Below are 16,398 nucleotides of genomic sequence, written 5' to 3' on the forward strand. Positions count from 1 at the left end.
AATTGGTAAAACCTGATTCCAAAAATTGTTATCTTCCCCTTTAGAAAAAGCTTGTCTTTCTTTTCCATTTTCTTTTTTTTTTTTTTTTCAGTGAGAAAAACCTTTATAGAGGTAAACATAAACTTTGTTGGCCCATCTGATAAACCCCATGTGAAAATGTCCCCTTTTGGTTTTCTGGGCTCCATTTTTTTTTTTTTTTTTTTTGTATTTTTCCGAAGTTGGAAACGGGGAGGCAGTCAGACAGACTCCCGCATGCCCCTGACTGGGATCCACCGGCATGCCCACCAGGGGGCGATGCTCTGCCCATCTTGGGGCATTGCTCTGCAGCAACAAGAGCCATTCTAGCACCTGAGGCAGAGGCCACAGAGCCATCCTCAGCACCCGGGCCAACTTTGCTCCAATGGAGCCTTGGCTGCGGGAGGGGCAGAGAGAGACAGAGAGGAAGGAGAGGGGGAAGGGTGGAGAAGCAGATGGGCGCTTCTCCTGTGTGCCCTGGCCGGGAATCGAACCTGGGACTCCCGCACGCCAGGCCGATGCTCTACCACTGAGCCAACCGGCCAGGGCTCCATTTTTTTTTAAGCCCAAGAAAGGAGAAAAGAAACTTTGGAAAGATGAGTCTTTTCCATCTCGCATGCATAAAAATGAATGTTCATAAAAATAAACATAAGGGCCTTTTCAATCTAACCACTAGCCTATTAGAAATACAAATTATGGGGTAAAAAGTAGTTCAGGATATAAAAACTGGTAAGCCATTTAAAAAAAACTAAAGGGTAAAAAAAAACTAGAAAAACCTGGTTATTCAACAACAACAGAAAGCAAAAAATTTTATAATATATTCAATAATTTTTAAATTAAAGTGCTCTATTTTATTTTATCATGGTAATTTGTGATTATTTAGGAAACATGAGTTTTTTATAGTTCGGAATCTTTTTTCAAAGTAAATACCAAATGACACAAAACTCTACAGTGACTATAGTTTCATAAAATATGATCCTAAAAAGAGATTAAAAGTTTTATGTGGATTTCAATTCCATAACTAAAGTTTTTCATTCAAAGTTAACTTCAGTCCTGGCCAGTTGGCAAAGTTGTAGAGCGTCGGCCTGGTATGTGACTGACGCTGGGTCGGGTCCCAGTCAGGACACACAGGAGAAACAACCATCTGCTTCTCTACCCCTCCCCCTCCTCTCTCTGTCTCTCTCTTCTTCCCCACCACAGCCAGGGCTCCATTGGTTTGAGCACATCTGCTGGGGCATTGATGATGGCTCCGTGGAGTCTCCATCTCAGGCGCTAAAAATAGCACAGTTGCAAGCATGGCCCCAGATGGGCAGAGCATCGGCCCCAGACAGGAGTTGCTGGGTGGATTCCAGTTGGGGCACATGCAGGAGTCTGAATCTCTATCTGCCCTTCTCTCACTTGGAAAAGAAGAAAAAAAAAAGTTAACTTCATATGATATACTACAAATAATCTCATTATCAAAAAAATAACTCTAAGAAAAATAGAAACACTTTTTTATGTTTTTGTGAATTCTGAGAGCTAGTATCTCCTCCCAAAAATGTTCACGGGTATTCCTGGTTCAGAGTATCATCTCTCTCTCTCTAGTTAACAAGCTTATGAATGTTATGTGTATGACAGATGCTTTACCATCTTTCATGGTCACTCAGTCTCCAAACAGTATGAAGCAATAGGCAGAAGTAAATTACATTACATCATCATATCAAACAAAGACACAAGACTAGTTAAAGCAAATTTAAGACTAAAGAAATTAGAAGACCATATCACTCTTCCCCAACAGTGGACTATATTATATTCCTTTTAAAATCTTTAAGTTACAATCCTTACTCTCAGATAGTAAAACTCTACTCTCCAGAAATTATTGAATGTTTATACATTGTTTTATCATTTTGCCTGGTAGAAAATAAAACATAAATATATATTTTTCTCTAGAGTCACCTTGCAATAGACATAAGCACCCACCAAAATACAGTGGTACAGACTACTCACTACCTTTGTAAAAATAAAAACATCACAAAAAATAACAGTAGTCTCAACTGTTTAACTAGAAGAAAAAAATTAACGTTAAAGAAGAAAGTAAGAAAAACAAAGATTAAAAAAAGAAAAAGGTGATGTTAAATCAGATAGAATAAAAACACAAGTGGAAATACACCTTTCTCCTCATATTTATTTCCTCACCCAGCTGGACAGAGATTTTTCTGCCCCACTTAGAAGATATTTAAAACAGGGCCTATAATGATTAATAAGCATAACACAATGTCCTATTTTTATGGCAATGATATTACTGAAAGAAAACTTGAACTTAAAGTTAACTCAGCTCAACTCAACCAAAAAGCCTTCTGCATCCTAAGCACTCTAGAGCCCAGAGATACCAAGATGAGTCAAGTATGTTCCTTGCCTTGGGAAATGTACTGTCCCCTGAGGAAAAAGTAGGGAAACAATTATTATATGATGCAGTAAGGGCTATAATCAAAGTGCAGACTAAGTGTATAAACCATCTGGAAACACAATTATGTGTTTATTGCAACCATAACTCTGCCCCAGGAATGGGGGCTAGGGTGAGCAAGAGGGTTGGGGGTGTTGACATCTGAGCTGGGTCTGCCAGGCCAAAAGAGGTGGAGGGTAACAAACATTCCAGGATAAGAAAATGGACTTTTTTTTTTTTTTTCTGAAGCTGGAAACGGGGAGAGACAGTCAGACAGACTCCCGCATGCGCCTGACCAGGATCCACCCGGCACGCCCACCAGGGGGCGACGCTCTGCCCCTCTGGGGCGTCGCTCTGTTGCGACCAGAGCCACTCTAGCACCTGGGGCAGAGGCCAAGGAGCCATCCCCAGCATCCGGGCCATCCTTGCTCCAATGGAGCCTCGCTGTGGGTGGGGAAGAGAGAGACAGAGAGGAAGGAGAGGGGGAGGGGTGGAGAAGCAGATGGGCGCTTCTCCTGTGTGCCCTGGCTGGGAATCGAGCCCGGGACTTCTGCACGCCAGGCCAACGCTCTACCGCTGAGCCAACTGGCCAGGGCCGAAAATGGACATTTTAAACTTAAACAGCAATGCTGATTATACTGATGTCACCAAGAAAAAGGAAAGACCCGTTCAATAGCCATAAACATAAAAACCACTGCGCATTGGCTTTTTCTGGTCTTATGATATGGCCCTTTAGAAAAGATAAGGACTTGGTTAGTAATCTATTCACCTGAATAACCAACTGGAAATAACGATTTTAAATGCTTTCATAAGAAACAAGAGCAAAACTGGCCATAAAAGCAGGGGGGAAAGGTCCGATAAAATAAAGAGAATTTTAAGTGATTCTATAGAAAAAGATCTGAAAAGCACTTATCCAATTAAAATACCATTATTAACAGCCATTCTTTTAAAAAGATCTTAAGTAATGGATGGGACAAACTATTGGTAAAGTGGATGGGATTCTTTATTCACTGGCTGTATTTGAAAACCTAAAGATCAAAATAAGCTGTTACTTCTGAAAATATAATGGCCTCTTCCTTCCTCTAGATTTTTGGTCTACTTCAGCCTGTGGCTGAATACATCCTAAGAAGTGAGATAAGTGTCATTCCAAAGACAACTGTCATTTTATGTACAAAAAGGTTTTAATTTGCCTTCTGATGTAAGACTTTAGGTATATAAATAGTAACTCAAATCACATGGCTTAATCCAAAATCTAGGCCCAGGTTACTCCATGGATAGTCCTTAAAGCAGCAGTTCTCAACCTGTGGGTCGCGACCCCGGCGGGGGTCGAACGACTAAAATACAGGGGTTGCCTAAAGCCATCGAAAATACATATTTTATTTAAAAATGTATTGTATTATAAATATGTATTTTCCGATGGCTTTAGGCGACCTCTGTGTTTTGGTCGTTGGACCCACGCCGGGGTCGCGACCCACAGGTTGAGAACCGCTGCTTTAAAGGTTTACACCTGTGGCTCACCTGAGCCTCTTTAGCTCGGAGGTATGGGTTTAAGCGTCCTTCCACAGAAAACCAAGACACTAGCCAGCATCCTAGAAGAGATGACTTACTTCACTTGAGAGTAATTTACCCCCAAGAAACCATTAAGACAGGAGAGCCTCCTATCCTATGTATAAGAACTGAACACAACCAAACAGGATGACAAATAATTCACTTAAAACCTCTCCTGGTCAGAGGACTCCGGTGACTGTACCTTATTCATGTAATTCCATGAATTCATGTAATTCCACCAGCATGGTTCATCTCTGTCCATCTTAGGGGCTAATAAAAAGAAGAGTGGCCCTAGAAATGGAGACAACCCAGTCCATCCTGTGTGTACATGCTCCAATTCACCGTCCAAATACACAGGCAACTACCACGAGACTTCCTGAATGTTTTTCATGAAACACATCAATGTCAATTCCTGTCCTCCCAGACGGAGGTACAGAAAACAAATTGGCCTTGTTTTAAAAAATATTTTCATTATGAACAATGACTAAAAAGCCCAACCCTCACTTTATAGCTGAGGAAATGCGGCACAGAAAAGTGTTCAGAGATGAAAGCATCTCTGAGTTGGAAATCTCTCAATTTCCATCCAGCTGTAAATAGATCATTTAAAGAGTTGGTTCTGTGACGGCTTGGGGGATTTTGCAATCTACCTTTCTTCAAGTTTGGAAGCCTTACCCAAACTCTGGGGGTGGGGAGAGGGTGGGGAGAGGGTGGGGATAGGAGTGGGAGTTGGGGAAGAGCCAGGCAGAGTCAGTTCAGGAAAAACAGAAAGAAGAGAATGACTGGAGCCTAGCCAAAAAAAGCCCGTCTACAACTTCCGTCCCGAGATCATCAAGAACTGTCTCTGGGTGCCGCAGTTTCTCCTCCAGTCTGAACAGAGGAAATAGCACGCAGTGGCAAGAAAATACACCCGAGTCTGGGGACAAACAAGTTCTCCTTCACTGCTCTAGCAAATCCACTAGCAGGCCTTCGAAAGAAAGCGGTGGGACCTGCCCGAGAGTGCCCTGGAGGCCCGCTCTGCTCTTTCTGTGACTCAACCTTGCACACCTGTCTCCTGGGGTGGGGGGGAGAGGATACCACCACCTGCTCTGTAAGGTGGCTGTGGGACTGGGAAGAAGATATCAAGGCCCAGATCCTTGGCAACCACCCTATACACGAGAACTACTGGCACAGGAAAAGCCCACTTGGACCTTTTATAGTTTTTCCCATTCATACCACGCAATCCCTTCGTCGAGATTATAGACAAGAAATACAGATAGATTGGAAATGCTCTATTTCTTTAAAGAACTCTATTCTCTCTCTTCTGAAGAGAAAGACCTCTGCGGAGGTTAGGAGAAAAGGACCAACAACAACCTCCGAGGGGGTGTCCCCTCCCCGGTCCCCCTGGTCCTCTCTGAGGGCAGGTGTTGCGGGTCAACTCACTGGAACCGGCCTCCCCAGCGGTGTCGCCTAAGCGTCACTGACACCCGAACAGGGACCCACAACACACTCCGTGTCTCACAGTGTTAAAGTCAAACAATACAGTTTAATTGTAATACTAAAACCAAAGAAAAAGTGCTTTCAAACGGGTGCCTACGGGGTAACCAGAACGGGTCATGCCTTTAAATAAATTTTAAAACCACGAGAAACACACGTTACCAGAGAGCGACGCTCCGACCGGACGTTCCGCTGCACTGGGCTCCCCTCCGGCCTGAGCCCGGGATCCGAACCCAGCACTCGCGCGAAGGCCGAGTCAGCGGCCCCCCAGCGTGGGGAGGCCTTGCAGGCCAGGGGTACCGCGCTCGAACTTTCCGGCGGGCTCCGGCCGGACCCCGAAGGCCCGGAGCTCGGTGCGCCCTCCCCGGGAGGCAAGGCAGCCCTCGACGCCGAGGGGCCTCGGAGGCACGAGGGTCGCCGGCCCTTTGTCCCCGCCGAGGGGCAGGGGCGCGGCTGGCGCGCCCTCCGCCAGGAAAATTGTGACAGCTCGCGGCCGTCGCCGTCGCCATGCCCGCCCCGCCCGCCCGCCGGCCGGGCCGCAAACCAAGGGGCCCGGCCGCGCCCTCCGCGCGCCCCCCGCCCACCCCGCCCGGTCGGGCCCAGGGTGACCCCGCGCCGCCGCCTCACCGGGTCGGAGCTGGAGGCCGCCATCGCGGCGGCTGCACCACAGCGCGCGCTCGCCCTGCTGCAGGATGTAGTGGTCCTTGGCTTGGAAGAGCTCCATGCCGGTGCCGGGCGCGGAGGGAGGCGGCGGCGGCCCCGCGGCCCCGGCGGCGGCGGCCCGCGGGGGCCGCGCGGAGTGTCCTCGGCAGCCGGGGCCGCCGGAACCCGCCCCGGGGAGCGGCGACGGAGGGAGAGCACCGGCGGCCGGGCCCGCGAGAGAACGCGCCCCGGAGGCGGCGGCGGGCGGCGACCGGCAGCAGCAGCAGCGGCCTTAGAGGCCTCTCCCCCACGCCCCCGGCCCCGCCCCTGGCCCGCTCCCCCCCGGCACCGCCCCTCATATGGCTCCGCCCCCTCCCGCCCCGGCTCCTCCTCCTGCCTGGCTTCCTCCGCCCCGCCTCCTTCTTCCCTCCGCTGGGCTGGTTGGCCCGGAGTCTCCTCCAGCTTCTCCCGGGCTTCTCCCCCTGGCTGCTCCTCCGCCCCCAGGCCGACTTCCTAAATCCTACTCGAAACCCCCTCCTTCCCAGAGGCATTATTAGCTTCCCGCTTGGACGGGCGAGCCTAGGGGCTGGGTTGGGTCGGAGGCGAGCCCCAGCCAGGGAGCTGGGCTGTCTTATTTCGGCATTCCCTTTTAGAACCTTGTGACGTTTGTCAACAGCAGGCATTCAATAAGTGCACATACATCAACGTGGAGCACGTAACAATATAAAATATACAAGTAGTAGTAGTACAAGACTCTAAATAGTGGGGAGGAAGGAACAAAGTTAAGTAGCTATTGTGTCCCGAATTGAGCATAATGGATCAGAGACTTCATAAAATAAGTCAGTGGAGTGGAAGGGATCTAGTCTGACAAGGGTCACCTATGGCTGGAGAACCTCTTATGGAAGGAGGAAGCCCTGAGTATCTTTGAGCTGGCTAGCTTAAAAGTCCAGGAGCTGGCATCAGGTCCCCAGTACCAGGCCCAGCATCAGGTCCCCAGACCGTCATAAAGGTCTGGAGGAATGATTACTACTGTATCAAATGTTTGTGTTGTGACTTGGACATAGAAAATAATAGAAATAAGATGAAAGGGCCTGACCTGTGGTAGTGCAGTGGAATAAAGCTTCAACCTGGAATGCTAACGTCACTGGTTCGAAACCCCGGGGTCAAGGCAAATACAAGAAGAAACTACCGAGTTGATGCTTCCCACTCCTCTCCCCCTTTCTTCTTCTCTTTCTCTCCTCTCTCTAAAATAAAAAAACAATATCTTTTTTTTAAAAAAAAAGGTGAAAAAGAAGTTTCAATGGAGCCATCAGTTTCAGATCTATTGTTGAATTCAGCCATACATGACTTTCTTTAGCAAAAATGGATAATGAGAAAGTCCTACGAAGACAGTATGTTCTACAAATTATTTTTAAAATAAATTACATTGCCAGATGTGAAGAAAACAAGCTATTGTCAACAGGATTATCTTTGTTTCTTTTAGAGAGAGAGACAGGTAGCCAGAGAAATGGAGAGGAAAGAGATGAGAAGTATCAACTCATAGTTGTTTCACTTTAGTTGTGGACTGATTGCTTCTCTTACGCGCCTTGACCAGAGGAGCCAAGCCAATGACTTCTTGCTCAAGCCAGTGACTTTGGGATCATGTTGAGTCCGTACTCTAACCTGCAACCTCGGAGCTTTGAACCAAACCACTGTGCCACCACTGGTCAAGCAACTATAGTAACTCATTTAAAACCATTAACTAGTTGATTGAAACTCTGCTTGATGTTTTAAATCAGTGGTTCCAACCTTAGCTACCTTTTAGAATCACTTGGAGCTAGGGAGTTTTCAAACCTACCAATGTTCGGATCTTAGATCAGAATCTTATACCAGAATTTAATTGTGATGGGCTCTAGTATCAGTATTTTCTTCAAAGCTCCCCAGATAATTCTAACATGCAGCAGAAGTAAGCACCACTATTTTATTTTAAATTTATTTTTAACTTATTCATTTTAGAGAGGAGAGAGAGAGACAGAGAGAGAGAGGAGCAGGAAGCATCAACTCCCATATGTGCCTTGACCAGACAAGTGCAGGGTTTCGAACTGGCAACCTCAGCGCTCCAGGTCGACGCTCCATCCACTGTGCCACCACAGGTCAGGCCCTAAGCACCGCTATTTTAAATTAAATTTAAAAATCTGCCTGACAGCAGCATAGCAGAAAACAGCAGTCCAGCATTAACTAATACCGTTTTGGGAGGGTGGTTACCTGTAAATCTAGAATTAACGTGCAAAGTCCTTCGAGAAAAACGGAAGGACTCTATTTGACCTACATACACACTGCTCTTTGCCCCTCGCTCTAAATGCATGCTCAGTTTTGGGGTAGGTAGAGCCCTGGCCTGGCTGAACAGAATGAGTGAAAGAGTAAGTATTCTGTCATTGACAGAGACCATGTCCCCGGTCTTGCCTGCCAGGTGTTCCTGACCTTGAAGCTTCTCTACTCCTTGGCTGGCCTCCCCATCCTCATCCCTCTCTTCCAGCTTCCTAACTCAAGGCCACCCAGCCCTTGAATGGTGTCACCCACGTTATAGTGGAAAGTTTATGATGCTGTTCTGTTTTTTAAACATGAATGACCATGACCATCACACATATTATATATCTTCTTTTATATGTATGATATATATGATACACTAGGGTGTTAGGTTCTAGCCAGTTCTGTATATCTCAGCCCAGTCACTTAATCTCTTTTAGTCTGTTCCTTATTTATTAAAAGACACGATCACTAAGGGTCCTTCCAGCCCTGCAATCAAAGAATGTGAGAAAATGAGTCCACATAGTTAAACCTACACAAATAATGATGGTAAGTGACTCAGCTTTGATTGTCAATTTGGCCTTCAATGTCAGATTTATTATTTGTCTCTGAGATTTGGGGGTTCTGATTAGACTCTAATATCCTCTGGGACAATATGACCTTTGATATCATCTGCTGTGACACTTCACCACAGTCTTGTATGTTGTTTGTCTATAAAAATTTTCTTCAGTCTTGTTTGTATATGAAAAATCTCCCAAAGGAAAGATTAAAAAAACAAAAACATATTCTGCCTGCAGGAGGCTGGCAATTCCTTAGGTCAGCAGTTGGGGAAGTTAAAGGCCCCAGACACTTGCAAGCCATATTTTTACATTTGACCAATCATCAGCCAACTTCTCATGGATTTGTCTGCCAGTAAACTTGTGCCACCTCCTCCTAAAACTTCATCAGGGACAAGCAGAAATTGTAATGACCACTTTGGAGCACTTGGGCCAGTGATGGGCAATCTTATGAGCTTGGTGTGTCAAAATTCGCCAAAAAACCAAGCATAACTCAGGTGGTGTGTCACTTCGAGAAAAATGGCCTAACCGGAAGTCCCAGAACTAGACTCTTTGTGCTGGAGTTCTGTTGTTTTGGCCTACAGACCTCCAGCACAGAGTGTCTACACTACAGCATATGTTTTATCCTCGGCTACTGCACCTGGCCGTGCAGGAGCCGAGGATGAAATGTCCTTCTCAGCATGCGGCCCCATACTTCTCTGGTATGCGGCCACATGCAGCCACGTGTCATCAAAAATGGCTACATGTGTCAGTTCTGACACGCGTGTCATTGTTTCGCCATCACGGACTTAGGCATTTATAAAATTATATATTTTCAGAGAAGCACCATAGAACCAAAAAGGGGCCAGGCCATCACGAGACAATAACGGTCTAAGAAAAATAACTTATTTCAGTGGAGAGACTGTCTCTCCTTCATTTCTATACTTCAGGGGTTAAAAAGTTCTTGGATATTTTGTTGTATGGCTTGATAAAATTGTCAAGGACCCAAGTTATTATTTAAAACAGATATAATCATTCTTGTGTGTGTGTGTGTGTGTGTGTGTGTATGTGTATGTATGAGAGAGAGAGGAAAAACAAAATGTGTTTCTGCATCTAATCTCCTTCCAGAGAGAGATAATTAGTCTTTTACAGTGATGATTTCATATTCATCTAAAGTCAGCTGCCTCTCCTCCCCTTCTGTTATGTACTTACTTTTCAATTTAAAAAAATAGGCAAGACAGTTAAAACGTTAGAAAGTTCTAAATAAGCTACCTTGAAAAAAAACTGTCCAAGCTAGAAAAATGAACTAGAAAATATCCAAGCCGCAGAATAGTATTTTAAAGTATTCTACTTGCGTTTTTAAAAGGGGAGGAGGGGAGAGAGATTATGTTTTTATATGCCCAGAACATTCTGAAACAAAACTCAAGAAAGTGTGTTTACCTCTGAGGAACGCACACGGAGGGGCGATGTGGCCTCCAGGAGCGATCAGGAATGCAGGGAGAGTAGGACTTTTCCTTTCACTTTCTATTCCTATATACTGCTTTGATTTTATAACCATGTGCTTTTATTTATTTTAATTTTTATTGATTTTAAAGAGAAAGGCAGGAAGAGAGAGAAAGAAACATCAGTTTGTTGTTCCACTCATTTATTGCATTCATTGGTTGATTCTTGTATGTGCCCTGACCAGTGATCAAACCCACAAACTTATGTATGTCAGGACAATGCCCTAACCAATCAAGCAACCCCTACAGGGCCTATAACCATGTGCTCTTAGTGCTTAAAAAAATTATTTAAGGTGTGAGTTAGTGTGGTCTTTGTCAGTTTCCACCATGGCGTATCGTGGCCAAGGTCAAAAAATGCAGAGGGTGATGGCGCAGCTCATCAACCTCACCTTCAGATACTTTCAGAATAGATCTCCAGAGCAGGTGTGACCCTCTGAGCACGTGAACACGCGGACAGAGGGCTGTATCACTGGTTTTGATGAAGATGGGAACCTCGTATTAGCTGACGCAGAAGAGATTCTTTCTAAAACAAATTCAATAAAACAATCCTGACCTGTGGTGGCGCAGTGGATAAAGCATCAACCTGGGACACTGAGGTCGCCAGTTCGAAACCCTCACTTATCTGGTCAAGGCACATATGGGAGTTGATGTTTTCTGCTCCTTCCTCCTTTCTGTCTCTCTTTTTCTCTCTCACTCTTTCTCCTCCCTAAAATGAATAAGTAAATACTTTTTAATTAAAAAAAATAAAAGAAAACGACTGGGTTGGATCATGCTAAAAGGAGATACTATTTCTCTGCTCCAAAGTGAGGCTCCAAGCAGAAATGACTAATGAAGTGAGAAATCATCGAGAAGGCAATACAGGTTGTGCTTTTTAGGTGCCCTTTGCTGGGAGTCTGTTCTCAGACATGCATGTATTCAAATTACTTTGATGACCCTTATGTTACTACCAGATGATAATCAGTGCAGAGGGATTTTTTTTTTTTTTTTTTTTTGTATTTTTCTGAAGCTAGAAACAGGGAGAGACAGTCAGACAGACTCCCGCATGCGCCCGACCGGGATCCACCCGGCACGCCCACCAGGGGGCGACGCTCTGCCCACCAGGGGGCGGTGCTCTGCCCCTCCGGGGTGTCGCTCTATTGCGACCAGAGCCACTCTAGCGCCTGGGGCAGAGGCCGAGGAGCCATCCCCAGCGCCCGGGCCATCTTTGCTCCAATAAAGCCTCGGCTGCTGCGGGAGAGGCAGAGAGACAGAGAGGAAGGAGAGGGGGAGGGGTGGAGAAGCAGATGGACGCTTCTCCTGTGTACCCTGGCCGGGAATCGAACCTGGGACTTCTGCACGCCAGGCCGACGCTCTATCACTGAGCCAACCGGCCAGGGCCGGGATTGTTTTTATTTAAAAAAAAAATACTAGTCCTGTGTGTGTGTGTGTGTGTGTAAAATTAATTCTTCCACCACACCCAAAAAACATATGTTTAGGTTACTTATTACCTAAGGATCTAGAACCTTTGGCTTTGACAAGCCAAGAGTCGCAGGCCTAGCGCCTAGCTGGTTTTATTCTTCATACACTGCTTAGTATTTTTTGAGATTTCCTAACACCTGCAATTCTGTCATAGTGAGGTCCAGTTAATTAGATAAGCCATCTTCCTGGAGTGTATGTTCTTTTGAATGGAGTGTTTTTTTTTCCTTTAGCATCTTTTCTGAACCACAGAGTGGCTGTGGCCTGTTCTTCCTCTCTGTCAATTGTAATTCTCAGTCTGATGGCCTTCTGGGGTCTGTATCATCGCAAATCAATAACAATGGTCAGAATGTCTTCTGTTAAATAATCACATTAGAGATTTTTCAAAGATGACCTTGCACTGCACCAGAAAACAACAAGCAGAATTGCTCTTATAGAAACTTAGTACATCCTTGGAAAAATCGCCAGATTTTAAACCCATTGTTTCTTCTCTTGATTAAAGAAAAATAATATCTCAGTGTTTTGCCGTTACATAAGAGCAGCCCTTAGTTTCAAGGAAATACAGGGTTTGGGTCTTCCTAACACTGGTCCATCCATTCTCTCCATTTTACAGCAATTCTTCAGGGAGCCTGAGGACGCTCAGTGAAGGGGGTATGCTGGCGGAAGGGTGTTTGGGGGAACAAAGAGGGGGACACTTAGGTGGGGGAGTGAAGAGGGAATGTGATTTGCAGTCTCCAAGATGCTGTTTTTAACCAGGCCCATGGTGGGCAACCAGAGACCAGCAGCAAAGGTGGCAATTATATTTTAAAAATTTGGCCCTCACTCTGATAAGCCAGGCAGAGAAAGAAAAATATCATCGGATCTCAATCATTTGAGGAATCCAATTGAACAACGTGAACTGAGGAACAGAATAGAGGCAGAGGTGGGATCAAAGGGACCAGAGAGAAAACGGACAGAGGGAAAGGGGGTAAGAGGATGGGATCAGAGAAGGGAAAGAGCTTGGTGAAATTATACGCACATAACACAGCGTTATAGAGAGCAGAAAAGCAAATCCTGGAGGAAAGGGGGGAGGGCGGTGGGGGGAGGGGGACAAGGGAGATGTTGAGGGGAACATGGGGGGGGCATTCAGGGGGACACTAGAATCTATGTAAACACAATAAATTAAAATTAATAAAAAAGCCTGACCAGCCTGACCAGTGGTGGTGCAGTGGATAGAGCGTCAGACTGGGATGCGGAAGGACCCAGGTTCGAGACCCCGAGGTCGCCAGCTTGAGCGCGGGCTCATCTGGCTTGAGCAAAGAGCTCACCAGCTTGGACCCAAGGTCGCTGGCTCCAGCAGGGGGTTACTCGGTCTGCTGAAGGCCCGCGGTCAAGGCACATGTGAGAAAGCAATCAATGAACAACTAAGAAGTTGCAATGCACAAGGAGAAACTGATGATTGATGCATTGATGCTTCTCATCTCTTTCGGTTCCTGTCTGTCTGTCCCTGTCTATCTCTGCCTCTGTAAAAAAAAAAAAAAAAAAAAGCCTGACCAGGCAGTGGCACAGTGGATAGAGCGCCGGACTGGGATGCAGAGGACCCAGGTTCGAGACCCCGAGGTCACCAGCTTGAGCATGGGCTCATCTGGTTTGAGCAAAGCTCACCAGCTTGAACCCAAGGTCGCTGGCTCCAGCAAGGGGTTACTCGGTCTGCTGAAGGCCCACGGTCAAGGCACGTATGAAAAAGCAATCAATGGACAACTAAGGTGTTGCAATGCGCAACGATAAACTAATGATTGATGCTTCTCATCTCTCTTCGTTCCTGTCTGTCTGTCCCTGTCTATCTCTCTCTCTGACTCACTCTCTGTCTCTGTAAAAAAAAATAAATAAATAAATAAAAAAAATTTTAAAATCAATAAAAAAAATTGGCCCTCACTCTAATTTTAAGACTAGTGTGCTGTTACTGATTCTTGAATATGGTGAGACACTAACATTTAAATTGCCCGCAAATTACACATCATTTTTCACTGCTGTTCTATGATTTAATCAAGTAGGGGTTCTAGGTTGTGGGGGTAATGCTTATAAAAACTACAATCCAAAGGGTTCGGTCATGGACAGCAATAAAATTTTTAAAAGATCCATTTTATTCAATTAAAAATAATTTGAGCCTGACCTGTGGTGGCGCAGTGGATAAAACAGCGACCTGGAATGCTGAGGTTGCCGGTTTGAAACCCCAGGCTTGCCTGGTCAAAGGCACATAAGGGAGTTGATGCTTCCTGCTCCTCCCCACCTACCCCCCCGCCCCGTTTCTATCTCTTCTCTCTGAAATGAAAAAATAAAAAAAACTTAAAAATGAGAAAATGCAAGTTCTTTGTGTGTATTTCCCCAATATTATAAAGCCTTCTATATAAGTTTCTTTCCTTTATTTTTTTTAATCTTATTTTCCTTCTCACCAATGCCCTCATACAGCATAGGTCCTCTCATACGTCTCCTGGCCAAACTGCCCTCCGGACTCGTTTCTGTATTTCAGCCCTCGGCAGTGAAATCCGACATCTTAGGGCTAGTTCCCCTGAGAGTCCTGGCCCTCCTTGGAAGCAGGCAGAGGTGGAGAAATAGGAGGCTAAGCCACAGGCTGTCCAGCTGTCGGGAAAGGGAGACAAGTCTGTCCCACCACTATAGCAGGGACTTGCTTTCTCCCTTGGAATTTAGTAAAACTATTTTCATTTTGAATGGGAGAAAAATGTGGCCTATAAACAATTTTATTTTGGACCCCTTACATCCAAAGGCCCCAGACTAGTATCCAGACTTTGCTTCCCTTGTGATTTTGTAGTTGGAACTTGAGTGTCTGGCTCAGAGGACATTGGTAAGCTTGGGGACAGGTGACTGCAGGCAGAGACAGACAGCTCTGGATCTGTAGCCATTCCCCAAAGCGTCAACAGTCCCTTTTTTCTGCTGACAGGCCCTATTTGGAGCAAATTACTTACTGTTCTGCCTGTCAAGCTTGGAGCTGAGAAATCCAAGGGATTAGAGACAGGTTCGAAGGATCAATGGAGAGATAGGCAGTTTAGATGAACTCCCTTGTCTTGTTCTTCCCTCCCCCTCCTCGACCCTCCCCCCTCCTCTGCCCTCCCCCTCCCCTACCCCTGGAAAGAAGTGTTTGCCAATAGTGTTTGCGCCCCATCAGCCCCGGCAAGTGTCAAACCCTGCGTTCAGCCCACTTCCTGTACTAACCTAAGCCTTATGTACTTGGGCAAATCTCCCAACTCTCCAAAGTTAGTTTCCCTTATGCAAAAGGGGGATAAAGCCTGACCTGTGGTGGTGCAGTGGATAAAGCCTTGACCCTGAAATGCTGAGGTTGCCAGTTCGAAACCCTGGGCTTGCCTGGTCAAAACACGTATGGGAGTTGATGCTTTCTGCTCCTCCCCCTTCTCTCTCTCTTTCTCTTTCTCATTCTCTCTCTCTCCTGTCTCTCTAAAAATGAATGAATAAATAAATAAAAAGGGGGATAAAATATAAAATTTCTTCACAGGGCTCTTGTCTGATTGAATGAAGTAAAGTCTTTGAAAAGACATCCTAAAGTATAAAGTTTTATAGAAATGTTATTTTATAATTTTAAAAATCCATGTGTAAAGTCTTCCCCTAGAGATGTCAGATTGTTCAACAGGAACCTATATAATTATATAATATATCTATAATCATAACACTATATAGTATATCTATTTTAGATTCTTGATATATCATATATATATATAATTCAAATGTCTTTAGCTGGAACCACATCACTGGGAGATAGGAGAAATAGATATTAATCGTGTAAGTGGAAGAAGAATGTTGGTCTTGATTCCAAACCAGAGACAGAAGGTTGTTTACCCTGCAGCTAATGAAGCTCAAGCTTCAGGGTTTTCAGTTTCGTCCAAAGCCTTGTATTCATTCTGTACTTATTGTTGTGTGTTCTTCTTTCTAAAGAGGACCCTCCATATTTTTTAAAAGCTTCAGGTGCCACAAACCTTGTTCTCAACACTAGCATAAAAGAACATTCTATGCTTCTATATTCCAGGAGAATTCGGGACCTGCTCTTTATCTTCTCTCTCTCTCTTTAAAGATTTTCCATTGCTTTGAGGTGGGGTGGGGGAGGGAGAGAGAGAGAGAGAAGCATCAACTCTGGCATGCCAGGTCAATGCTTTATCCTCTGAGCCATCCAGCCAGGGTCTCTTTATCTTCTCTTGATCTTTCTCTTGTATCATTTTAGTCCTCTTTCCTCTTTCTAAACTCAGATATACTTCCTGCTTCTCTCCAGTTCTTTAATTCATTAACAGTCATGTCGCTGGGTGAACATACACACACCACATACTTCTATCAAGAGATAAATTTAGAGATCGGAAACAGTGCATTCAAGGATAGCACCATTCATCCCCAATGACTCAGAGAGAGCTATTCCCAGTCAGTGTGGAGTCCTTAGAGTAAAAATAGAGCTAGGAAGAACTATTTAATTCAATAATGCTGGGGTTATAGATTTTCCAGGAGTGGATTCAAAAGTGCT

At 45.3% G+C, this 16,398-nt stretch overlaps 1 protein-coding gene and 1 pseudogene across 2 annotated transcripts in view; one reads left to right on the forward strand and one right to left on the reverse strand.

Annotated features, from left to right (window-relative positions):
- INPP5F (inositol polyphosphate-5-phosphatase F) overlaps nucleotides 1-6,405 on the reverse strand; it is an 82,714-nt gene extending 76,309 nt beyond the window's left edge. Inside the window, exon 1 of one of the 2 annotated variants that reach the window (XM_066354753.1) lies at nucleotides 6,086-6,405. In XM_066354753.1, the coding sequence (XP_066210850.1) occupies nucleotides 6,086-6,182 (97 nt within the window). In that variant the 5' untranslated portion in view covers nucleotides 6,183-6,405. The remainder of the gene's footprint in view (nucleotides 1-6,085) is intronic. The other variant, XM_066354752.1, reaches the window with a different exon arrangement.
- A 4,346-nt stretch (nucleotides 6,406-10,751) lies between these two features.
- On the forward strand, nucleotides 10,752-14,474 carry LOC136384420 (small nuclear ribonucleoprotein E-like; annotated as a pseudogene).
- The last annotated feature ends 1,924 nt before the right edge of the window (nucleotides 14,475-16,398 follow it).

Source organism: Saccopteryx leptura, chromosome 13 (assembly GCF_036850995.1).
Source record: "Saccopteryx leptura isolate mSacLep1 chromosome 13, mSacLep1_pri_phased_curated, whole genome shotgun sequence".
Classification (NCBI taxonomy): domain Eukaryota; kingdom Metazoa; phylum Chordata; class Mammalia; order Chiroptera; family Emballonuridae; genus Saccopteryx; species Saccopteryx leptura.